At 37.7% G+C, this 27760-nt stretch overlaps 2 protein-coding genes across 2 annotated transcripts in view; both read left to right on the top strand.

Moving 5' to 3' along the window:
- Nucleotides 1-27760, top strand: part of BOD1L1 (biorientation of chromosomes in cell division 1 like 1) — a 2284811-nt gene that overhangs the window by 1454187 nt on the left and 802864 nt on the right. The gene's annotated exons all lie outside the window — the stretch shown is intronic.
- The window catches only part of C1QTNF7 (C1q and TNF related 7), a 149874-nt gene continuing 136947 nt past the window's right edge, over nucleotides 14834-27760 (top strand). Inside the window, exon 1 of the mRNA XM_044062585.1 lies at nucleotides 14834-15077. Within this exon, the coding sequence (XP_043918520.1) occupies nucleotides 14840-15077 (238 nt within the window). The 5' untranslated portion in view covers nucleotides 14834-14839. The remainder of the gene's footprint in view (nucleotides 15078-27760) is intronic.

Here is a 27760-nt window from a genome sequence, read left to right as displayed (position 1 = left end):
TAAAACATGGAAGGAATCAAACTTTAAATGAATAACTTCAATCCAAAATCAAATACAAACAAAGATCATCAATAGTGAGGCAGAGAACAGCAAGTCAAACAAGCAGTACAGCTAAAACATGTTTGAAAGTTAAACATGTTTGGAAGGTAGAGTTTATAAGATAGTTAAGACCCTACATCTACCACTATGAACATATCATTGTAATAAAAAACAAAGCAGAGGCATAACAGAAATTAAAGATTTATTTTTTTAATTATGATGTGAATAACAAAGTTTGTACCATAGGGAGATCACTAAGCCTGTGGACATAAAACCAATTGTGTTTTTCTTTCAAACATCTGTACCATTTCCATCAATTTTTCCACTAGATGGGATGATTTTTTTACAGACTTTGTAAATATATCTATAATCTGTTGTGTCTGAGAATAAATTTTAGAATCTCCACACAGTTTATCAATTTGTGTGTCTTTACTCCTTCCACATCTTATGTATCTATAAAAAGGTTTCCTATTATTATGCTCAATATCTTTATATACATTTTCTTCAAATTTTTCTTGATCTTGTCTCACACTATGCTTAATCTGTTTGTCCAGCATGTTTATATCAGTTTTCAAAGTTGTAATTTGACCTCTCTTCCATTTCTTATATTTTTTGTCTCTCACCTTAATCAGATATCTTGTTCTTATGGAAATATATCCACCTGATGTTGTATGCTTAAATCCTGATGTTAAACATTGTTTTGATTTTTTTGTACTCAAACAATTTCTCTTTCAAAACTTTCCACATTCCATCTGCATTTTTCCACTGAACACCTCACTCCAGTTAGTTTTACATAGTGACTGTTTTGCTTCCATATAGTCTGTAATTAACCTTCTGTGCATTGGCTTAGATTTCAGTTTGGCAGAATTATCTAGCAACAAAATAACCTTTATAATCCCATGATCACTACACATCAATGGTGGTAAAACTTGACTTGAAGTTACAGTAATTTATTTGGGAACACAAACAATGTCTAGTATGTTCTGTCCCCTGGTAGTTTTTTTTTTTGCAATCTGAAGCAATTGTTGTTCCTGAATATACACTGTGAATAATTTCTTTACTAACCTATCCTTTCTCTTTGGTTACCCACTATCCTCATACTGTTTCTATGTACATTCTCCTGTTCTGCACGTTACCCTTCCCTGAATTAATTTCTAGCCTCACTCATAATTGCCTTTCCTAGTGCACCTGCCCTATTTTACTGTCTTCAGACTCTTACATATTAATGTTTTTTGTATGTTTTGCCCTGCTTTTATCTGCTAGTAATACCTCTCTCTCCCCCTGCAAGGCCCCTCTCTATTGTAGCTTATTTTAACCATACAGCACTGGGTTTCCTTCAAGTAAATCTACTTGTGTAGCTTGAGGTCAGTGTCCTTTTGTAAGCTTACTTCTGCTCATATTTTATTTCTTTTTATTGTATTTCTGGTGACTATACCTTTAGAAACTTTATATCCTTGTCTCTCAAGCTAGTTTTTCACTATCTTTTCTGATTGTTTCTATGACTACATCTTAACCAGGGTGCTAGCCCTGCTCCATTTGTCCCCCTACCCTACCCCATTCCCACCCACCCCATTACAATTACCTTTATACCTAACTATCCCTCCCCTTCCTGTCCCACTAGCCACTGCAATTCTACTTCCTGCCTATTGCCACAACCACCTTACTAATCTGTCAATCTTGTCAACACCACTTCATCTATACCACTGTCTCTCTACCTACTCTATCTGACCATATTTTATTCCAACATGTATTATTTTATAATATCTTCTACACTACTCCTTATTCTCTCTATCTCCATCTCTTACCACTCTAATCTCTCTGACCCACTCCTATGTTCACCAACTTCTCACTCATACAACATATATCCAACTACTTCATCTTTTACTGTCTCCCCTAATCTCTTTACTACCTCTATCTCAAGTCTATATAAACTATCTATAATACAGGTTTTTAAACCTTCCCACAAAGCTAAGTCAAAACTACACAAACTCCATCTAGCATCTACTACACACTGTCTCCTCACTACAAACCTACTTTGTTCTGGAGATATCCATCCCAACCCTGGCCCCTCTTCTCTCCCCAAAACTACCTCTACACTGCCCCCATCTTACTCCTTTAACAGTCACCAACCTCAGTTACAACAATCATCTCCATCCAAATACTTAACTATTTACTCATTGAAGATTCAGAGTCTAATAAATAAAGTCACTGAGCTGCACTCATGGATAGCTCTCAATACCCCTCACATCATCTCCCTATCTGAAACCTGGCTCAAGACACACATCTCAAATAGTGAAATACTCCCACCAGGTTATAATATCTTCCGATCTGATAGACCTGTAAAAAAGGTGGTGGCATTGCCATCCTCTACTCAAACATTCTTAACCTCTCACCATACCCTTCCCCAATTCCTGACTTCCTCCCAGCTGAAATCATCATCCTTAACTGCCATCTGAATCCTCACAAAAAACTTGCAATTGCCTCTATCTACCTTCCTCCAGGTAACAATCTGCCCATTCTTGAAAACATCCTATCCTGGTTCTCCCACAACATACCATATGAGACACTTATCCTTGGTGATGTCAACATTGATTGGTCCAAACTCACAACTGACTCCCCCCAACTCAGTATCCACCTACACGGCTTCCACCAACTTATAACATCTCCCACTCGCTTCCATAAAAATTCCTTTTCCAGCTCCATCATAGACTGGATCCTTACCAATTCCCTCCACCAATACCACAATCCCACCACCTTACCTGACTCCCTCAGTGATCATCTCCCTACCACCATCTTAAGACACTGCTCCCATATTCCTAAACCCCACCTTATCAAAGACTGTTGAAAACTATCGGCTTTCAATTCATCCCAATTTAACTCCATTCTCCACAACATAGATTGGTCCATTCTAAAGCACCTCCCCCTAAAAGATGCTGTAAGCACTTTCAATAGCATCTTCATGAATACTCTAAACTCCTTAGCTCCCTCTAGAAAGATCAGAGTAAAATCAAACCATGCTCCCTGGCTCTCCAAAGAGACTAGGTCCCTTATGAAACAAAGAGATCATGCTTGGAAAACCTGGATTAAACTAAACAACTACCTTTTCTTTAAAAATACAGGCAACTGAGGAACCTTGCAAAAAACATACAACTAATGACAAAAAGTTATACTATAGCTCTGCTCAGCTTAACAACAAATCCAATCCTCAAAAAATTTTGGTCAACTCTCAACAACATCCTCTATCCTGGAAAGCCCTCTAATCCCTCCCCATACCCTAACTCTTCCTCTCAGGAAACAGATACCCTCCTGAATAAACACTTTATCTCTTCCATCCAAAATCTGGTAACCTCTAAGCCAAACTTTAGTTCAACACCCTCCTCTCCAAGTCCCACTAACACAACTTTGTTTTCTTTTGAGCCAGTTTCCATTACTTACATCAAATCTCTACTACTCAAGCTAAAACCTTGCTCTCCTTCCACTGACAATCTATCTCCTACATTCCTCAAACTTGCTGCTGACTCAATTGCCTATCCTGTATCTATAATAATTAATCGAGCTATTCTGGAAATAACTGTCCCCACCCTTTGGAAATCCTTCTTCACTATCCCTCTTCATAAAGGTGGAAACTCCACTGACCCCTCAAACTACCGACCCATTGCCATTCTGTCCCCCCTCTCCAAGATATTAGAAAAATGTATTCACTCACAGCTTCTCAATCACCTCCTCACACACCACTTACTTACCCCTACCCAACATGGATTTCGTCCTCACCACAGCACCACCACTGCCCTCCTCTCCTTCACTCATATCATTGCAGAGGCCCTAGACAACAATAAACTCATTTCCTGTCTCCTCCTAGATCTCTCCAAAGCCTTCGATACTGTCTCTCATCCTCTACTACTATCCAAACTCGCAAATTTCCACCTATCCCCCTCAGCACTTGCCTGGTTTAATAGTTACCTATCTGGCAGGGAACAATCAAATGGCTCTCATCCTCCTCAACTTTCCTTCCCATCTCCACTGGTGTTCCCCAAGGCTCCATCTTGGGACCCCTTTTGTTTAACATCTTCACCAATTATCTTTACACCTCATGCAAAGAATCCTCCCTTATTCAGTATGCCGACGACTCCACACTTATATCCATCTCAAATAACATTCCTGAACTACACTCCCTGACCCAACAGGCCCTACTATCCACTGAACAATGGCTCTCTCACAACCTATTGATCCTAAATCCCAAAAAGACCAAACTCCTACTTTTCCTTCCCTGTTCTTTCTCATCACAAAACCTCCTTTTTATTACATCTTCTAACAATACAAATATCCAACCTGACACCCACACAAAACTCCTAGGGGTCATTATTGATGATGAACTCAAGTTCAACCCACACATACTCCAATGTATGAAAAAAACAAACCAGAAACTAGGTCTGCTATATCGGAACAAAAAATTCCTAACCCCTGAATCTAGACTTATCCTGGGCCAGGCACTCCTCCTCCCCTCCCTCTTATATGCCGCCCCAGTTCTTACCAATATCCAGGCCTCCACTCTAAACAAACTGCAATAGACTTACCATAAAATAGCCAGATTCATTACTAACTCCCCATACAACTCACACCATTGCATTTCTTTAAACTCTCTTCAATGGCTTGAACTTCCCCAGTTTCTGCTATCTTATCAATTTCATATGCTACACTCTATTCTTTATAAACCCTCCTTCTGTCCATCTCTATCTTCCTTAGTCTCCATCTACATCCCATCCCGGACCCTCCGTACTTCTAACCAACAATTACTTGATATCTACCACCCAAAAAGTCAGTAGGCAAACTACTCTACAAACACTCCCTTGCCCATGCTTGGAACAAACTTCCCCTTGACTTACGTTCAATCCCCCACACCTCACACTTTAAAAATGAACTAAAAGCTTATTTTCTCAATTCCAGAACATGCCCTTGCCATGACCCTACCTAGTCTTCCTTCCCTTTATGTACCCTCAAAAGGACCATACTTAGTACCTCATTACACCTCTCTCTCCAATGTGTCTACTATGCATTTGCACAATTTTATACAAACAAAAAATGTTCATTGTTGACCTATTGATCTATATCAATGTAAAATTGTTACTTAGCTTCTTTTTAATGCAACTTTAACTTTATGCATGTATCCCAACATATGTGAATCATTTTGCTATAACTGCTATTATATCAATATTGTTTAAAATTGTACTTGTTTTAAAATGTATTACTGGAGCTTTTCTCCTCGGGTCTCCACTGAAAATGGGCCACAAGCCCAGTTGGACAAACCCGGTTAACAAACGTCAATAAATAAATAAATAAATAATAAATAACGTTGTAGAATCAATATTATTCCAGTCTGTTTCTGGTAAATTTAAATCCCCAGCTAATATTAATCTTCTCGCCTGTGCTTCATGCAAGAAATGTATGAATTCCTTTAGGTCATCTGCACTTGACTTTGGTGGTCTATACACTCCAACAATTGTTATATGTTCCAGGGTTGTCTTTATTGTCACAGTTACACAGTCTGTAGTGTTGGTGTTATCACTGAACATGTAATAATCACAAGTCTCATAGCTATCTTTAATCCCTATCATAATACCTCCACCTGATTTTTTATTACAATATCTGTTACAGTAAAAACAGTTAGACCCTGAAAGAACTGGTTTCCGGTCATCATTCTTTAACTATGTTTCACAAACAATAACAATATCAATCTTGTGGGAACGTAGCAAGTTTTCTAATAAAAAAATACTTTATTATTAATGCTCTTCGTATTAACAAACATCCTAGAGGCATCAAATGTTGCTTATCTGTGGGCTGTTAAATTTTTGACATGGCAAAAATCTTGCTTAGTGTTTGTCAAATATTGCAAAATATCCACTGCAACAATTCTCTTCCCTGATCTAGATAAATGCATACCATCCTGTCTGAACACATGCCCAAAACAAGGCTTGGATGCTCTACACATTTCCATTTTTTAAAACAGGACATTTTTTCCATGTAGGTATTTACCCAAAAAATATTTTCATTCACAGTGACCTGACTATTCTTTCTACAGGTGATTTGTGAAAAAAATGTGCTAACACCAGTGCAATCAATACTATCTAAGAGGACTGTCAGTTCCTTACTAACAGTTAGAGAATCCTTGCAGGTGACATCATTTGTACCAACATGAATAAAAACAGAGCCCTACTTCCTTACATTAAGGCATGCCAAGGCTTGTCTCATACCTTCTATTTTCACTCCTGGCAAGCATAACACTATCCAATGTCCATTATCATCTCTACAAATATACGTATCAATTCCTCTCATATTTGAATCTCCAATTACAAGAATATCTTTGCTGGCCAGCTCTGAAGAATCTTCATCTTCTAATACAGTAATATCTGCTCTATAAATTGTTATCAAGGATAGATATTCATCACTATTAGTCTTATTAATCCCACTCTTTTCATTGTGTATTAAATTCTCATCCAGCTGGTGTTGTAAATCCACAGCTTGAGTCATGTAGTCAACATCTGTCTTTCTCTTTTTTTCTTACAGTAATTTTCTTCAATCCTTCCACGTTCAGTTTTGATTTCTTCCTTTTCACCTGCTCATTGCCTCTTTTTCCTACCTTCTCCATTGGAAAGGTGATGCCTTTTTCCTGTAGACTGAAGGAATTCTGATGGAAAAATATCATCATTCCCTGTAACCTGTGTGCTACATAACAAAGCAGTGTCCTTTTTAGTACACATTCTCTTTCCTTTACAGACATTTATCCTTTTCTTTTTCTTCCTTGTTATTTGTTGAGAACTTCTTCCTTTTTTTGTTTCCTTCAAAACAAACTGGATCCTCAGATTGCTGAATACTTGCATCCAAAATTCTAGAGTTGTCAGGGCCATCGCCTTGTTTCATAGGGGTTGAATGATCTTTGTAATTTCCTAAATATGTTCTATTTATTCTATACCTAACATTATTTAGTTCATCAGTCCAGTCATTAATATATGAAACAACAGTTCTCCAAGCCATGCCAATTGCACAAGTGCAATCATCATCATTAAGTCAAGATTTGTTTCTAACAATGGTAAGCAAATCATCCAACTTCTGACACAAGGAACACAGCTCACCAGTGTTATCAGCTGTTACCTTTAAATATGCATAGCATTTATTACACTGTACAAGATTTTTGTGCATTAGCAAATGGTTAGTTACATACTCATTTAAGGAATCCATATTCAGCTTCAAATTATTACAATATTACAAAAGAAAAGATCAAAATTAGTAACCAGAGAATTCAAAGAGAACTTAAATCAACTTGTATGACAAAAAAATCACACCAGCAATATACAACTAAATAAAGTACAGTAAGTTGTTCTGACCATACAAGTTCTACAAGCCAGACAAAAGTTGTAATTTGCTCACTCACTCACGGTCACTATCACTTGCAGTTGCACTTCTTTTAAATAATAAAGATAAATAAATCGCAAACCAAGATGGGATTGTTCAGATATGGTCAGGATTTTCCTTTCTGCAGTATGTGTAAATTTATAGCTGTCTATGTCCCTTAGGCCCAAGGTAGGTGGTATGCATACTTTTTCCATCATCCATAGCCTTGGTGACCCTCTTGAAGACGTCTACCAGGTTGAGTCGGCAAGACCTTTCCTCAACAAAGCCAAACTGGGATGGGTCCAGTGTCTGTAGTTTGCCATTGTCCTTGTTGATCATTTCCATGATAATTCTTTCCATGGCTTTGCATATTACACATGTCTGACTGATGGGTCTGTAGTTCCTGGGGTCAGTTGATGGTCCACCCTTATGAAGATGATGACTGTTGTGTTTTTCCATTCATCTGGGACATAACCTATTTTGAGACTAGTTGAAGAATGCCTCAAGTGGCCCTGCTAAGTCATATTTTAGGCTATTTAGGAGATAACTAGAAATATTGCTGGAGCCCAGTGAAGTAGTATTTTTGGCCTTAATGAGTGCCACCAGGACCTGCTATGTGTTGATAGTTGGGGGGGTTACGCTAGAAGGTATTTCACATTGAGGGGTGAGGAGGAGTGGGGGTGAAGTTAAAGCTAGATTTATCAGACAGTAGAGTCACTATGTCATCCTGGTCAGAGAAGGTTCTGCCATTTACCACCAGTTCTACACACTACTGAGTGGTACCTTTAAGGTTTCGGACATACCTGAAGAAGGCTTTGTGATTTTCCTTAGCCTGGGAGGCTATCCTGACCTCATAATTGGCCTTGTTAGACTTTATTAGACCTCTTACTTTCCTCTTTAGTTGAATCAGAAAGCTGTTGTTTCTATGAGAGGTGATCTTTTTGATTTTGTCAATGACTTTTTCATTTGTTATATACCTATTAAAGTAAGAATTCCACCAGTGGGCATTGTTTTTAGTGTTAGGTCTGGGCTTACTTCTGGTAGGTAAGGCAGCCTCAGTGTTGCCATTTGCATGTTTGTACAAGCTTTCTGTAAATAATTCTCAGGGTTTGGGGAAGCCATGAATTTTGACAAACTGCTGCTTAATAGGATATAATTTGCTTGATCCTTTGGTTGGAGTGCACACTATCTTGTCAAGGGTGTTTGTGTTGATAAAACACTGGACCTGTGAATTAGAAGCAGTGTATGTTTCTCAGTCTATAGAGGGGTAGTTAAAGTCTCCCATGAATAGCGTAGGTCTAATTAAGAGTTGTGAGCTTCTTGGGTCATAGAAGTCAACCTGTAGTTGGCCAGGGCATGGTAAGGAACCTTGACTGTGGAAACTTGGACGTGGATAAATTTGAGGGTATCATCCTGTTTAACAAACCTAGAATTGTATATGTCACTAACATAGATTCAGACACCTCCATTTAGCCCCTGTCTGTGCTGCTCTTGGTCTAAATGTGTGGAAGGCATTGTAGCCTTCTACTGCCAGATTACTTTCTGCATCTTTACAAAGTCTCAGTAAGAGCACAAATGTCTGCATTCTCCAGAGTGAAGAGAGCTTGTAGGGTATGGAGTTTCTTGTTTAGACCTCTAACATTAAGGAGTAACATCTTAAGGTTGCTTTGAATTTTATTTTTATTTATTTATTTTTTGCTATGTTGGTAGTTTTGTCATTTTGATGTTGCTTAAAAAAGGCTCCTAGGGCTGGATAAAGTTTTAGCCATTATCCAAAAGCCAGGGGAGACAGCTGCAGACCACCCTTGGAAAGAAACATAGTCTGTTAACCATGTCCTTCCATACCGATAGATAATGGATTCCCCTGGAATGACACATGAAACTAAGCCACTTATGAAAATCATTTTTTGTTCATACTGTGGAATCATCCTTGGTGAAGGTAGAATGCTGCTCAATGCAAGGTACGGTATCTGTCTGTGACACATATTCAAAGAGATCCATAATATCTCTTTATCTATAGTACAGTGAGATATGTCTCAGATCCTTTACACTCACATGGACTATGATAAAATCATATTGGTACCTGTGGTGCAGTGACCTGAGTATGTGTTTGATTTTGCAGATCCTATTTCCAGATAGGTCACTAACCCTTATCTTCTCCTTGTCCAGCCTTGTGAGGGGACATCTGTGTGTCGTAGAATAGAATCCCATATGATAAGAATACTAGACAAAATATTTGCTTGCCTTATGGGCTTTCTTCTTGGGGATCATTGGGTGAAGGCTAATGTGTGGTGTTAGGTGTTGCTTTTGGTGTGTGCTGTAGTGACTGCTGAGGATAGGTGCTGCCATTTGACAGCTTAATAGGTCTTTCAGATTTGCAGAGGTTTCTTTTAAGTTCCTCAATGTAAGAAGGTCTATGTATAAGGTGCGAAGTATGTGTAGTGTGTGTTCTTGACAATTGTTTTTAAGTGATATTTTTGCCTCTAAGGAAGCTATGTATGTACATCTCTCACATACTTTTTGTTTCTGCTACATTGTCTCAAGATGCTCATATCTACTAAGCTGGCCACAGAGACATTAGCAAATTGCAAACCCATGTTGTTAGGACCTGTCTTTGATATGGCTATTATGGTTTAGAGACATGGCTTTACAGGGGTCACCTGAGTGGCATCTAGTGTTAAGGCTACATGCTAGATAGCGCTATGGTCTGATAGTAGTGCTGGTTGATGCACTAACTAGCTGCCCTAAGCATTATACATTTACAGCTATAGAGGTACTGCTAACCATCACTGTATAGTGAACAGCTCCCCAAAATGCACCTAATTTATAACAGACAGATAAAAAAGCTGAAAAACTAACTCTTATGTACTTTACCCAATAAATAACTAGATTTTGAGCTCCTTGGAGTGCTTCCCAACTCAGAGAAACCAGTTAAACACCTTTTTGTCGCAAAATGGATTATCCCAGAATTTCTTAATGTAAAAGCACAGCAAAAGTAGCTCTCAAGTGCAGATTAACACCAAACAACTATGTCTTTAAAAATATTATGTATGACATACACCATATGCCATACTGCCAGGTTGCTCTGCTCCATGTTTCCACCTCTCCTTTCCATCCTACCAAAAACTGCAGCAGTTCCAGTACTGGGGGTAGTACCAAGGACAGTAAAGACAGGAACAATTGAAGCAACACTGAGCATCTGATGGTCAGCTAAAAAGTTGTAAGTAAGGGCAATAAAAAAGTAGGGCTTGTAGCCACAGTGATGAGAGAGCCTCTAATGGAGAGGGATTTTGAGGCTAAGCACAAGGAAGCTGTGGAAGTAAAATATTAATCACTCAGTGCCCTCTAGGTATTCATGAGATGTACCAGGAGTCTATATGCGGGTGTAGCTACATATTGCAAGACAGCTAAGGACAGTAAAGACAGGAACAATTGAAGCAACACTGAGCATCTGATGGTCAGCTAAAAAGTTGTAAGTAAGGGCAATAAAAAAGTAGGGCTTGTAGCCACAGTGATGAGAGAGCCTCTAATGGAGAGGGATTTTGAGGCTAAGCACAAGGAAGCTGTGGAAGTAAAATATGAATCACTCAGTGCCCTCTAGGTATTCATGAGATGTACCAGGAGTCTATATGCGGGTGTAGCTACGTATTGCAAGACAGCTTGACCTCAACCGCAACACCGAGCCTGTGAGCTGCATGGATAACTAGAACTGGAATGGAAAACATAGAGGAGAACTGAGGCCGATCAGAATTATGTGAATCAAAAGTGTCCATATTTTCTATTTAAGCTGGAAACGAACTTTGATTTTACATTTCACTGAATATCAACTGCACTTCAACTGGAGAAACATATTTGAACAGAAGTTGGTCAGAACTGTGTTAAGAAAATGTGTGTTTATTCTCTATGTAAGATGGAAGTGAACTTTGATTTTACATTTCAATGTATGGCAATTGCAATTCAACTAAGAAAGTGTTTCCAGTGTTTTATATATATATATAGAGAGAGAGAGAGAGAGAGAGAGAGAGCAAAAAAGCACAATTAGTCCAGCACACAACTACACAAAACTTCCGCAACCATATACCACCTATTCAGGTAGAAAAACAAGTCTGGAGACACTTAGGCCCACTGAAAAGCTTCTTTACTCTGCCATCATCAAAACAATGGAAAACAAGTGATCGCCTGATCATCAGCAGACAAAAACCACAGACCAGTAACCAGTTTCGCCACCTAGTGTCCTCAGTGTAAAATTACAACCATCTTCTCCCTTTTTGATCTACGATGTGGCATATAAAGTTGTTAAAAGCATATCTAGGGGCTGAGATAGCTCTGCGAGGCCTATGGGTGTATGTGGAGCCCGGGGTGGGAAAGGATGATAGCGAATTCATGACTAAATGGTGGTTAATACAAAATACTGCTTCTAAAATGTTTATTAAGTTATTAGTTAATTATTATGAAAAGGCATTAGCAGACATTAATGTTAAGTTGGATACTGCTTTTCTAAATGTACAACTATATGAAAAAAATATTGAATATAAAAAAATATATGATATGTATGTTGAACAAATGGGTGGTTTTGATAAAGAGCTAAAAAACTTTAATAGAGATGTGAAAGAAAGCCGCCCTGCACCCCCAACACCACCCACTTCTTAAATATACTAACTCCAAGATAGCGCTACAGTGAAGACAATGGTAAAATTGTGAACAAAGAACTCAAACTACCAGGTGAAGCACTCTCCTTAAAAAGCACGATTAGACATAAAAAAGTATAGAGTGCACCATGAGCTGTAGAAATCTCCAAAACTTCCTTGGTGGAATGAAGAAGCACAAATTGATAAAATAAATCCACTTTATTAAAAGTGAAGACTGCAGAAACTGGTGTGAGCGCTTTCGCGTTGACTCGCAACGCTTCATCAGACATAAAAAATACTGCAGAATCAATCTTTAAATATATTACAATCACATGACATCACATTCACTTAAAAGGGCAATAAAAATATTTATACATAAATTTCATATCATTAAGTAAAATGACAAAAAACAACATGATAACAATAGTTTAGCAAAGTTATGAGAATCAAACGAACTGCTTATGTAAAAATGTTCATTGTTAATGTTTGAGTGACCTAGCTGCTAAGGAAGGCTTAATACTAAGCCTATCATTAAGCCCAAATCTATTTTTATTGCCCTTTTAAGTGAATGTGATGTCATGTGATTGTAATATATTTAAAGATTGATTCTGCAGTATTTTTTATGTCTGATGAAGCTATGAGTCAACGCGAAAGCGCTCACACCAGTTTCTGCAGTCTTCACTTTTAATAAAGTGGATTTATTTTATCAATTTGTGCTTCTTCATTCCACCAAGGAAGTTTTGGAGATTTCTACAGCTCATGGTGCACTCTATACTTTTTTATGTCTAACAATGGTAAAATTGCCGTTCTGCACTGTTGGGCGGTCTCAGTTGTTTATCTTTGAGATTTCAAAACTTCAAACATCTGAGCATCGGGATTCTGATGTACGAGGTTTTGAAATTTAGAAATTAAAAAGTGGACCTATATATATATATATATATATATATATATATATATATATGTATATGTATATATATATATATATATATATATATATATATATATATATATATATATATATATATAGAGAGAAAGATATGTATATACACACACACACACACACACACACACACACACACACACACACACACACACATATATATATATATATATATATATATATATATATATATATATATATATACATATATATATGTATCCCTTGTTGGAAATTACCGGCTGACTTGTTTTGCTTGTAAAGGAAGCTTATTCCATTGTCTTTGAAAGTGATATGCAATGTTAGCTATCATAATTTTATTACTTAAATTAAATTTTTGTGCTAGGTAGAGGGCAGTGTACAGAAAAGTAATATAAATTTTACTTGCTATTTAAATAGATACTTGTTTCAAAATGAAGGTAATGCCCATAATTTTTCACATTCAAATACTTGTTTTTGTCCTCTGGGCCTCCAGGATGGATATGACGTTGCTACTTTTGGATATAATGAGCTTAGGATGTATACTTAGCCTCATTTAGAAGCTTCCAGTATTCAAAATAAATAAACATCGTATAAAGATTCATTTTCAGATGTATTACATAAGTGATAGATAAAATGAGCTCCAGTGGAAGAAATAATATATCTATCTGTATGTTCTGTAATGTAGCACTATAACATTTATCTGTGTGAACAAGAATACAGGCACTTAATGAAAAATGTAAAAGTTAATCCCTGAAATTCATTAAAGGGCCTAGCATGAGCAGGATGTCTCATGTTAATAGGTCCTGCTCCCAAGACATGCTAATTTGTGATTCAAAGACATGTTAGCTGCAATGAGGTAAGACCTTGTTATCATCTAATTCGTACATATCTGAATCTCATTTACTACTGTGATGTGCAGATTATTGCTGATCTGCACATCACTTTAGTCAACTGCTGCTTGTGTAGGCAGTGGCATTTTACCAGTCACTCTCCTACACACACAAGTATGCAAAACACAAAAGCACACACCTATTTCTAACTGACCCTGACCTGTCTGCCTCCCCATGGTCCACCCATCTCCGTAATAAGTGAAGTCCCATTACAGCACATATCTAGTATGCCCTGATGGCGCTGTATCTTTCCACCCCCTGATCACCACAATATTGGAAGTGCCATTATGGCACTGCCCTGTTGGTGAGTGAATCTCCCCATACACCAGATCCCTTAAAGCTGTCAGTGCTGTCAAGGCACTTACAATTAAGCATAATCCCTGGTGCCTAGTGAAACCCTCACCCACTGTTCCCTATACTGTTGTCAGTGCTGTTAATGCACTTATAATTAAGAGTAATCCCTGGTGTATAAGGAATCCCCCCACCCCAATCCCCATACTATGGTGATGGCAGGTGGTTGAACATGGACTTTTGGCTATGTTCAATACTGCAACATGGTAGGTACACCCATGCTAATCTACATGCTTGAGTGGTTTCTTGATTCCTTCAGCAAGCAGATGCCTACCTTGAGTCAGTTGCGGAGGAGAGAGCACATGGCTGATTAGCATATAGCTCACCCTAGAATGCCTCATTAACATTCAGCATGGCCATAGGGCCAGTCCTACTTGGCGCTGCATGTCTTCTTGCTACTGCACAGTGCGGAACCATGTTAGGGCAATTTCTAAATCAAAAAGAAGGCACAGCAACTTGTACACAGAGGTGTACCATCTTCAATCCCAGCCAATATCTTTATGTAAATGGATGTATCAACTACCTATAATTCATCATATATCAAGCAGATTAAATAGGTTTTATAGAAAATGTCTACTTCTCTTGACCTCATGTCTGTTCTTTGCTTATCTTTTGCAGAATCCAGAATGCTGGCCTTGTTATATTTTACAAGCTTTATTTATTTTTTAAATGGACAGCCACCTGTCAGTCGTATCAAAGGAGAAAAAGTCATCCCACGGTTTATCTGCAGTATGCCTGGCTTGCCTGGACCACCAGGACCACCTGGACTACATGGACAAACTGGACCACATGGGCGCATTGGTCTCCCAGGAAGAGATGGAAGAGATGGTAGAAAGGGAGACAAAGGTGAAAAAGGAGAGATAGGTAATGTTTTAGAATATATATTCTCTTAAATGCTGGTCTATATGCGAGTCAAGGACCAACGTGTTAAATATGATTATTCATTCATTCATCCTATCAGCAAAAAGGAAATGATCACCCAACTAATATTGTAGGATTATATTGATAATGTTTAGACTTGTTGAACCTTGCTTGTCCAGCATAACAGCAACAGATAGATTGCTCTTTTAAGCTTAAAATATGTTTTATCAAGTTAGAAGGCCTAACAAAGTCTCTTCACCTTTGAATGAGCACTTTTATAAGAGGTCTGAAAGGATGAAACCTCCAAAGCCCTTGATAGAAGCCTGTTAACAGCTGACAGCTGACTACATGCCAAGGTGTGTGTGTGTGTGTGTGTGTGTGTGTGTGTGTGTGTGTGTGTGTGTGTGTGTGTGTGTGTGTGTGTGTGTGTGTTTGTGTGTGTGTAAATACTATGGGTCTACTTTTTGAGGTTTAGGGTAGTTTGTTCCATAATTTGGTAACTGAGTAAGAGTATAAAGATTGCCCAGCAGTTTTGTTTGGTTTATAAAGAGCTAGGAGTTTGTTTGTTTTTTTTCTCAGAGAATAGAGCTTGATTTGATATATATGTTTGGAGTAAGGGATTTATGGCAGGACAGGATTCAGAGTTATAGATAATTTTATGGGCCATTGTCAGTTGTAGATAGTTGAGTTTTGGGGGGAGTTTTAGCCAGTTAAGGGATGTAAGAGCAGTACAGTTGTGGTTATAGAATGGGGATCCTGTTGCGAGTTTTGCATTTCTATTGTAGCATGACTCAAGCTTACTTTTTAGCGTAGATTGAAGGTTGGTTAGTATGGAGACACCATATATTAAGTAGAGTAGTTAAGTACATTGAGGCAAGCTTTATTACAGTGGCTGGGTCCATAAAAGTTTTGTGTCGATAAAGCATTCCAAGTTTAACGTGAGTTTTTTTAATAGTATTGTGTATGTGAAGATTGAAAGAAAGTTTGTTGTCTGTGGTTACCCTTAACAGTTTGGTGTGTGGGACCACTTGTATTTCTGTGTTATTTAGAGAGTATATTTTGAAGTCTGTTAGTTGAGTTTTTGGTGTGAAAAAAAAAAAGTAATTTTGTTCTATTAGGGTTGAGTAAAAGTTGTGCATTGTTAAGCAAGGGTTCGATACATGAGATGGCAGATTGGGTTATTTCCTTAAGATGGGTAATATTATAAGAGGATGAGATATGGGTTGAATCACTGGGATATTGAATGAGAGTGCTTTGACAGGAAGTGGTATAGAGGTTGTTTATAAAGATGTTAAAAAGACGAGGACTGAGGACGGACCCTTGTGATATTCCTGTTTTATTTATTTGATATTCTGAGAGAGCACTTTGATATTTTACACATTGTTGTCTTTTTGTTAGATAGCTTGAGAACTATTGTTGAGAAGTTTGAGTTAGGCCAAGGGAAGAAAGTTCCTGTAACAGTTTTGTATGTGAGGCCATATCAAATGTTTTTGATAGGTCCAGAAATATTGCAGAGGTTAGTTGACTGGAGTCTCTGGCTTTAGTAATGGTATCAATAAAGGATACTGGAGCACTTGCTGTACTAAGTCCTGGTCTAAAGCCATGTTGGGTTTAGGTAAGTAGTTGGTTGTGGTTAAGATAGTCAAGTAATTGTTTGTGAATATATTTTTCTAGGATTTTGGAGAGGGAAGACAGAATAGAAACAGGACAAATTAACATAGCTCCTTTAAATCAGTAAGAAACAACACTCACACTATACAGAAAAAAGTGGATAAACTAAATATGCTGGTGTTTGCTTTGTATCATGTATACAATTTCCTGTATGTTAGGCTTAGGGAAATCAGTTCATGAACTGTCATGCAATAAAACTTGTTCACTAAATTTACCTTAAAATATATTTCCCCCAGAAGACCACAAGTATTCCATATGCACACACACTTTGGTTGCCATTTAGTTTGTCGAGTTGTCAGCTTATTAAGTAGTTTACAGTCTGGTGAAAGTGATTGCAAGTAAATGTGATTGAGTGTGAAAGATAGTGAATGTAAGGTGATCAAATGTATTGGGTTGTAGTATTTGATATGACTGGAATATTGGGTAAAGTGTATGTGGTAGCCTTGTTGGCTATGTCTGGATAGTTGATCAGTCTGCTGTGTGTATATGCATGAGTGTATATGTATATCTGTGTATATGTTATTTGATGGAAGTGGATTTTGTGCAGTAGTAGTGATGCCCTATAAGGGTATATGTTCTTTACCCTATGATTGTGTGACCATGGAGTTAATATATATAAGTTAGCAGGGTATGGGGGTGATGTAGGTGGCACACTGTGTGAGTGTGAAAGTGTCTTGGTGAGTATATGTGATGGGTGATTTTATATTATGTGGTTTGAGTATGTCTTATATGTGAGCTTGTGAATGTGTGCATATGGTGTTTACCAGCTTGTAGAGTATGTGTGTGTGTGTGTGTGTGTGTGTGTGTGTGTGTGTGTGTGTGTGTGTGTGTGTGTGTGTGTGTGTGTGAGTGTGTGCGTGTGTGCGTGTGAGCGTGTGTGTGTGTGTGTGTGTGTGTGTGTGTGTGTGTGTGTGTGTGTGTGTGTGTGTGTGTGTGTGTGTGTGTGTGTGTGCGCGCGTGCGTGAGTGCGTGCATGCATGTGTGTGTGTGTGTGTGTGTGTGTGTGTGTGTGTATGTGTGTAATACTATGAGCCTACTTCAGAATACATGTATGGATGCGCCTCTAGTCAACTGCACCAGTGCTCTTTTTACTTTACAACATTACATAATTCAAACTGTAAACATATTTATTTAAGGGAGCTGTGCAGCTTATATTTCTCCCATGTTGGGGATTTCCTCTCTTAACCCTAATTACTAAATAAACTGAGGTTGCACTAACTCAGAAAAAAGAGAATATTGTAGCTATAAAAGTTTGCTTTTCTCTGAGTCAGGGCAGTGTTGGAATTAGTATGGGTAGCAGTTAGGAATGAGTAAGTAAAGCCCTGGATAGAGTGGTGAAGAGGAGTGCATACCCCTTAAAACTACTTTTACAATTACCAGTGGCTTCCTCTAGTGTCAAACACTGTGGATGGAGGGACAATGTGAGCAATGCTGGGGTTCTCATATATTAGTGGGTAAACAATACTAGATGCAAATTTCACAAGTTCACTACATTTTAGCTACACTGCACAGTAAAGTAAATTAAACCAAAGTGTTCTATCAGTAGCAATAAAATATAAATTATTACACTTAATTCAGGTTTCCACCTCCAGCAAAACTTTCAGGCAGTTATTTTTATAAAATCCAGGTCTTTCATCACTTAATTCTTCCTGAGTTCTTCCTATTACTCCTTGGTCCTCTGTCATAGAGTAAATCCCTCATTTGACAACTTCCAAGAGTCCTGAATAATGGCAAAGTTTTCCTACCCAAATGTCAATCATCGCTGTCTTCATGGGCCACAGCCCTCACCTTAAAGATCATCACAGTAGGTGTTTATACTTAATCCTTACTGTTTTGTATTCTGTTCTGCCATAGTGTCTACTACAAACAGCTCAAAAACTACCATATGCTTAGTATTACATTTCATGAAGTATGACCGTTTATTCAGTAATACATAACATAAAAAGGTAAATTTGCACCAAAAACACAAAGTTTATACCTAGAGTGCATACTGCTCAACTTCTTAACACCCAGTATTCCACAATGACTCCCTCCCAGCATTGAACCCTTAGTTCTATACTAATCAGGATGACTTATGTTGCCCAGATCCATAATCGTGTTCATACTAACTGGCTGAAGTTGTCCATGCTCACATCTTGGGTGATCAAAAATTTTCTGGCAGACCAAGAAAATACAATTGCCATTTATTCACCAAGGCAAAGTGGTTACTACAAGTAGGAAAGTCATCCAGCTCCTGTCTTGACTGAACTTTAAGTTTCAGCATGTGGTGTACTATCCTGTCTTGTCTGTACCCACCAGTTCAGTCTAGTACCTATCTGTTTGGTTCCAGTAACAATGGCCTCTTGCACTTGCAAAGGCTTCCGTTGTAATTGCTCTAGGTGGAACAGTTTTTCTAAGATTTCTCCAGCATGACAGAATGAGATACATTCTGATGTCAGAACAGAGCAATGTTTCACTAGCTTTTAAACTTAAAGAATATTTAAGTACTATGTATAAATACCAGTGGTATATAGATAAATGATAATTTCATATCAGTGCTGAACGGGACTATGATTTGACAAAGAGCCATCAGATTGTCGTAACTCGAGCAGACCCCACAGCAGGTTACAGTCCAGCAATGGGGCTGACCCTAATGGTAGTGGAGTGACTTTGACCCACTTCATATCTTTTCTTCTCCTCCTTCTACTGTCTTCCACAACCCAGCACCCATTATGTAGTCTATACAGAGATCCTTGCAGACCTAAGTGCTGTCCACCGTAGTCAGTCACCCCATCTGCTGCCTGGGGTCACAACACTGGAGTGTGATTAAAACTAAACCAGAAATATTAGAGCTCACTGTATTTCTCTCCTGTCTCCTAGTGACAAAGTTGAAAGTGTTGTTCAGTAAAAGCAAAACATTGCCTTCGAAGTCAAAAGGAATAAAAGGCATTATACGCATAATACCAAAATTAGAGTGTAATATAACAGGTTAACTGAAAAAAAGGATCAAATGACTATGAATGAATGTTAGTTGCAACATCAGTACAACTGAGTTAAGGAAAATCATTTTTCATAACAGTTTGTTACAAATAGCTACTTCTTTATAGTCTACAGACTACACATGATGCAGCTTTGGACTTTTTGTATACTAGTGGACCAACATATGCACATTTTGTTTATCTTCTTTCAGCCTTGTGTAACTACTGCATGTTTAATTGCACTTAAATGTAATTTGATTGTTTTTTACAGAATGATTTTGCCAAAGGCATTATTTCTGATATAGAGAATTGAAATTTTAAGGGTGGAGACAGGTGCAGAAAGTGCATGTTGGGGACCACAGGTTAGCATGATAGAGGTATTATAAATAATGCCAGCAAATGGGATAATATTGCAGTTTCAATAAGTGCGCTTTACCACCAACTCTTTTTTTAATACAAGATATCATTACAATAAGTGTATTTTTACTAGCTTTCTTTGACATGAGAAACTTCAGCATAATGTTATATTTGCAGTTTCATTCTAGAAAACTAATATATTATAAGGTACTGTCACTCATTTCAAATAAGACAACAAATGCAGAGCTGTGTGTGAAAACTGTCACATTATTCTCTCTTGCTTACCTGCTGCTGACATTTTTTTTCTTTTAATGACTTTTTTTAAATTTATTAATCAACCAGCATATACTTAGAATACACACAGATTATGAAACAATAATAACACATAGATTAAAATAGGTTTTCATAATACTGAACTCACATGAAATGTATATGCAGTCATGCTTTAACAGTGTACACCATCAGATAAACCTGTGATACATTACTAAAACTTAGAAAACATTCAATAAGCTAGGTGTACAAGCCTAAATTGATCTGTTATCACTGGTAACAAACTATGTACATTAACAACTGTGACAAAGGGAGATATTTCAAGCACAACTATCTGGAATTTTGTAAATAATTATATGTCAATTGTGAATATCAACATGATTCATGTAAGATGTTTGTGTTACATCTGTATTAGAACTGTATGTCATGTGTATATCAAACATGTTTGTACAGATACACGTGTTGAAAAAGGTTTTTGCAAGGTGCTTGAAACACATCCACAGTGTGCCCTACTGAAATAGAACAGAAATGTACATGCACTATTGTAATTGTTTAAATGTATATATTTTAATGGTGGAAACTGGAACACAGGTTTACTTCAGTCCAGCAAAACTTCAGAAAAATAGCTGAAATTAAATTACTTTATGGCCATGCAATAAAAGATAATATCTTTCAGTTTCAATGCAGCAAGGAGACACAGTGTCTAAAACTAGGGAATTTTTTGTATTGTCCTGGAAGTGTTTTATTGTTTTATGACTTCCAGCATCTGCCAAAGATCTGAGGAAAAGCCCTTGTCTATGTATTTTTACAGGTATATGCTAAATGCTGCCAGCTGCCATCAATGGTTGTTTTTGCCTGGGAACTAGGAGTCAGATAACAAGAAATGATGTCATTCTGTAAGCTATTCCAGCAGTAATATTTAAGATTTTAATTTGAGGTCTCTGAGAGTGAGACAGAGCATTCTGTATTCTGTCTTGGACCTGGCAACAAGAAGACCCATTCACCATGCACCTGCCTTGCTCTGATGAAGTAAGTTTTTAGGGAACAGTACAATTCTCTTGGATATAGTAAGGAATATAGCAGCACTAAGTTTATATATTTTTCTTTATTTATTTGAGACAGTCCTGCAATGGCGTTTTAAATATTTCCTATGATTTTGAACTTTGATGTCATTGTGAATGTATACTGAGTATTTTCTTGTTCCTTTATTATTTATTATTAAATATATTTAAACATTTCATTGTGGCTGATCTGTCTAGAGATATTTAAGTTCTGAGAGTACTTGCATATTTATTTGGTGACACTGTGTAGGCCACTCCTAATAGCCTTGCTATTGGTCAAACTACTAATTGTATTAATAGTAACATTACACAGAAAAAAATAGACACCTCTGTTAAGGGCCTTAAAGTAGCTGATCTAACTCACTTGCTCAAAGGTTCCTGAACTTTCTTAATTTCAATGCCCTGGACCAGATGGTTGACACACCCACAAGTGACTCAAACATCCTGTATCTGGTGCTCACCAACATGGGGGGCTGCTGCACCAGCCCCAGTGTGTGGCCATCCCTGATGAGATTTGATTGCAAATCAGAAATGCTAGAAGTAACTATAACACAAGACCCCCCTCCCCCTTAGCAACAACTAGACTAAAAAACCTATCCAAACCAATTACAACCTCTTACATGACAGCATACATAGCTTCATAACCCCACCCCCCAACTGACACCTATGCTGAGTTATACACCAATCCTTTATACAAGCACCTGTGCAATTGTATTGATTATGCCATACCTGATAGAACCAAAGCAAGATCTTCAAATAAAAACAAACCTACCTGGTGGACAACTGCCATTAATAGGCTATACAACAGGAGAAAAAAATTGCTGTCTAAGAGTAGGAAGGAACAGTCCCAAAACTGGAAACACTCCATCTTCAACTTAAATAAACAAATAAGACTCCTAGTGAAGTCTTCCAAAGCTAACTACAAATCCAAATTAGCTTCCCTAACTCAGGATAACCACAAGGTGTTCTTTAGTTACATCCATAACCTCAAAGATATTTCCTCTGAACTTGTAGTTAATGGTACTACATATATATATATATATATATATATATATATATATATATATATATATATATATAAAACCTGTGGATATAGCAAACCTGCTGGCTGACAGGTTCAGTGAAAACTTCACTCCCCTGTCCCTGCCATATATACACCAAAGCTTCTGTAACAACTGTCCCCCACCTAGTATCTCCAATGAACAAGTCTTAAATGCCCAATCCAAGGTCAAAAACACAACCTCTATGGGACCTCTTTGAAACCAGGCAACATCCCAAGCTATGTTCTACATGGGTTAAAACAGGAATTAGCATTACCACTGGGCACACTTTTCAATCACAGCCTAAGCACTGGCTTTGTCCCATTGGAATGGAAAATAGCTACCATCATCCCTTTGCATAAAGAGGGTGTATCCATGGACCCCGGGAACTATAGGCCCATTAGCCTGACCAGCCTTATATGCAAGGCCATGGAATGAATCATCATGGACCTTATTAACAAAGATATAGGAAATCTCCAAATGCTCAACTCCATAGAGTTCGGTTTTGTCAAGGGAAGATCATGCCTGTTAACCTTGGTGGACTTTTTTGAGACAATCACTAAAGCCCTAGATGAGGGCAAATCTGTGCATATGGCTTACTGAGGCTTTTGACACAATCCCCCACTCAGGCATCATTGATAAACTCACCCAGCTAAGTATCAACCCATATATTGTCAGGTGGGTTGCAAACTGGCTCACTGGTAGAACTCATACAGTCAAAATAGGGGACTCTACCTTCTCCAGCAGAATCATAACCAGTGGTGTTCCACAGTGATCGGTTCTGGGACCCCTACTGTTTGGAATCTACTTCTCCAAAGCACAAGATAAAACTAAAGTACTGTGGCTGACAAAGTCTGCTGTTGACTGCAGACTGGGAACAATCACTGAAACTCCTAGAGATGTCAGCATCCTGCAAAAACGTCTTATGCAGCCTAATGACTGGTGCCAAAATTATGGTCTTAAACCTATTGCAAAAAAATGCATTATCTTCCCCTTCGCAAGGGCAATGTTCCTACAAATTACCACATCAATAGCAATTCTCTAAGCACACAATCGGTGGTGACAGATCTGGGTGCACAGGTTGACAGCAATCTTAACTTTGATCACTATATCTCCACAGTGGAAAGAAGGGCATTTTATATTTCTCATCTCATAAGTAAGGGCATTGCTGTCATAAAAAAGAGGTTATAACTCACCTGTACCCTTCCCTCATCAGGCCAATAATAGAGTACAGTGCTCCCTTTGGTATGTTCCTTTCCAAACACATGCAGCAATTGGAGAGACCACAGAAGTTCCTTACAAAGAAAATTCAGGGTCTTCAAGATCTGTCTTATGCATGCAGACTGAAATCATTGTCACTTTACTCTATGTCATACAGACTTCTTAGAGGTGACCTGTGCCTTGCATATAGAGCAATCTCTGACCCAACTTTAATGAAAATGCTGCACATTCACAAGTCAAATGTCTCACTTAAAGGACCTTAACCTGGTATGTGACATTAGCAAGACTTGCCGAAGAGACAGTTTTGTCTCACAAAGGTTGTACCACCCTTGGAACAAGCTTCATATTCATGTTAAATGAAGCCCATCATTGTCCCTATTTAAGTGTAATTTGGACAACTGGATAGTTACCCGAAATTCACCCCAGGGTTTCCACTTGTGTCCCTCTTGAACAGGCACAATAGGTGCTGATTTTAGTGTCTGTTTGAACCAGACACCCTTTGGAACATGGGTTGAACTTGGCTAGGCTTGTAAGGGCCCTGGGATCATTAGCCTAGTAACCTCCTATGATCCTATGATTTAGTTACCATTCTAGACTCTTCATAGCTCTTGAACACAGCAATCATCTTTCACATACAGTTCATCTCATCCATGTTGCCACTTACTCCACCAGCACTGACACTCCAGGGCAGTTTTTGCAGAAAACTAGAGATGATGGCTGCAGAAATTCACTCTTTACAGTATTGTTCCTGGTATAATGGAAAAAAATAAGGATGTGCAAATTGCAACCTTTCTTCACCTAGCTTGAGCAAGATCTCTTACCACCATTGAAGCTTTGCACATAATGCAGACATGTCTGTATGTTATTAGTAACTGAGATAATAAATCACTGCATTTTAAATACTGGACTTCATTCTTTTTTCATCAGTGCATTATGTAACATATTTACTTATATTCTGGTAGTTGGCACAAATGTTGTACAGGGTTTGATTCCCTCAGCCGTCATTTGCTTACTTTGTGAACTTGGGCAAATTGCTTGACCAGATAGTTCTTTGGGTCAACTGGAAATTTGGGCTAGGCTCCTCAATGGTCCCCTGGACTTCAAGCTTAATAACTACCTTTGAATCATATGGTATAATTTCACAGCTATGGCTGAAATGGGGTCCACAATGGATCAGGCAACTACCCTTCTCAGCAAACATAAATAAGCAATAGATGGATTTGATTGTCATTAAAGACACATTTAAGCAACACTCTGAAGCATTAAAGATAAATATACATTGACTGGACATCATGTAATTCCCAAAATCCCACAAACCACATTAATCTGTATGGCTTCACCCAGCTCATACAGACCCCCACCAGGATTAATAAATCATCCAATAAGCATTCCATACTTGACTGGATCTTAACAAACAAAGCAAACCACTCCCTTCACTCTGGCTGTCTTCCAGACTGCCTCAGTGACCATCTCCCAACCTATTTAATCATACAAAGAACTAACTCAAAAAAAGAAGAAAGAAACTGTGATGTTGTGATAATGTTAATTGTTATCTTGTGAATTTCTATGTTTTACAAACTACAAATACTTTGTTTAATTCTGGTATAATCCACCAAGCTGGCTTGCACTTGACAAACCTCTTTGTATATACATAGTAAGCATCTTGCAGTGAAACCGTGATGATATTCAAAAGGCATTTTAGGGCATTGTTACATCTGAACCTGTTTGGTTATACAAAAGCAGTCAACACTTGCCAATATGCCCCATAGTAACCTTTGTACCTTTATTCAAAAGATGTGCAACTATTGGCAATGTCATGAAGTCATTTTTTTCTGGCTTGGGAGATTAACAAATGACTTCTATAAAACTAAAACCACATTCTTTATGACCCCCTAAATGCATATGACCATTTCTCTTCCAGTTTTATTCCAATGAAAATCTAGGATTGCTACTAGAGCCCTCCCTGTCTATCACTGCTCTCAGTATTATAATGGTGGAGGTTTGGTCACATTATTTTATAGAAGCAAAATATTTCCAAGTGTAGAAGAACAACATTTATGAGGTGTTTTTTTTTTGTTTGTTTTCAAAGGCAATGACAATTCAGAGTTATTTGGAATACATTTGGATAGTATTGCACCATACACAAGAATATCAGTAGTAAATATTTGTCAGAATAATGTTCCATCTGGGCAGCTGCTCTTACTTTTTCTACATTGGGGTGAACACTTTGGCTAAGTAGCATATATACCATGTACTTCATATCAGCTGAAAATGACAGATGTCACAGGTTAAGTTGTTGAGTTTCAATCTAGCAGTCATTTTACTTTCATGTTCTGTTGTTCTTTGTGTACACCCCCTTCAGGATGTTAATTAATGTTTACAACACTCTCCAAGCCTTAAGATAACTGAACTACAACCTTTTAAACTACCTCTCTGCCTTCAGAAATACCAAATGGCACATGGAAAATTCTAAGCATTCTTAGTGAAATTCTTGAGCTGTCTTGTTCTTGTTTGATCTGCTATAAACACTATCTGGCTACTATCTCTGAAAACAAATTGACTTTGGGCATGATTGGGACTACTGATTTATAATCATTTTGAAGACGTGGTGTGTCCTCAAAATTACTTTTGTCTCATAGGTAGTTTCATATGCAAATTTTATCATTCAGTTTGTTTGGCAGGGACTTCCATGTTTTCTATGTGTTTAAATTCCTCTACAGCTCTTAGTTTGAATGCCATCATTGCTCGTCATGGTAAATGATTAACCTTTTTACTTCTAGGTTTCTTTTACTGCTGTATTGCTAGAAATTCATCCAAGGCTGATAAATAAGTCAGCATATTGTCCAAAAAATATCACATGAGATATTAGAGGTCAAGCTTTCTTTTGCATTTTGTGATCCCCCATAACTGCACTCTGCAGTTTGCTTACTATACAAAATAGTCTACTTTGCACAAATCTGTGAAGCTTCCTCCTTTTAATTCTACCATTGTCACTGCCCAAATCACCTGCTTCATGCACACATGAACCATGTTCTTTGCAAGACTGCAAGTCACTGACTTTATAAATGTTTATGAAATCCTTTTATCATGTCCAATTCTTAAAAGGCTAAACTGCCTAAGATATTTAGTTACTGCAGTTATACAACTTGAAACTGTAAATTGCATTCTTTATGTTTTTATATATGACACAGTTTTGTAAGCCAATGGTTTCAGTTTATGACTAAAATAAATAAGTAGTGAAACTTTAGACTGATGATGAGCCTTTTAAGCCCAATTTTCTGAAATATCTGAACTCTGTTTTTAATTATATTGCATCCTGATCCAGTACTCAATTCAAATGAGAAACCTTTCGTATTTTTAAAAAAAATACTTTCATTCCAGTGATTTCTATAGTGACAAAACAGTTGAAATTCTGTGTCCAGTTATCAGGTCAAATAGTCTTTATGTACATATATCAGCTTCACAAGCAAATCTGATGGAGAAGCAGCAGGGCACAAGGTAGGTTGAAGCAAAAAGGGAGAGGTTTCTCTCCGTACAAGAGGTTGGGGAGACATGAGTCAGCCAAGTCCTGCATCTGGTGGGAGTGCAGTACCTGCATTCATTTAAACAGATGGGCATCATTGAAGCCATATAATGACAGGTTTATATTAAATTCATTGTTGCAGTTGGGATGATTGGATTATTATTATTATTATTATTATTGTTTTTTTTTTTTGGTTTGAGGGGAGTGCCATTCTGTGAACTGCCCATGTCACTAATTCGGTTAGCTACAGCTCTGAACAAGAGCACTGAGTCAGACAAAGTACTATTCAAATCTGTGACTGAAAAGCCATTAATTTTATTTATATCATTCCCTTGCAAAACATTTTCTGTTCTTTTTTTTGCTAGACTTGCAAACTTGAGAAAAATGGTTAAGCAGTCTATACTTTCTACAGTCTGTGTTGACTGATGAACATGACTTCTTGTGGTTGCTCAGATGAAAGTTTTTCATTTTTAGATATATAATGACACTCAATAATATAAATGGATTTCTTTACTGCCATGCTATTTGAAGCCATTTTCAAATTGTGCTTTCTCCTGACATAGTTATTCAGTAGATTTCAGCTTAC

This window comes from Protopterus annectens, chromosome 2.part1 (genome assembly GCF_019279795.1).
Source record: "Protopterus annectens isolate FY-2018-M chromosome 2.part1, PAN1.0, whole genome shotgun sequence".
In the NCBI taxonomy this organism is placed as follows: domain Eukaryota; kingdom Metazoa; phylum Chordata; order Ceratodontiformes; family Protopteridae; genus Protopterus; species Protopterus annectens.
This window is presented reverse-complemented; position numbering and strand designations above follow the sequence as displayed.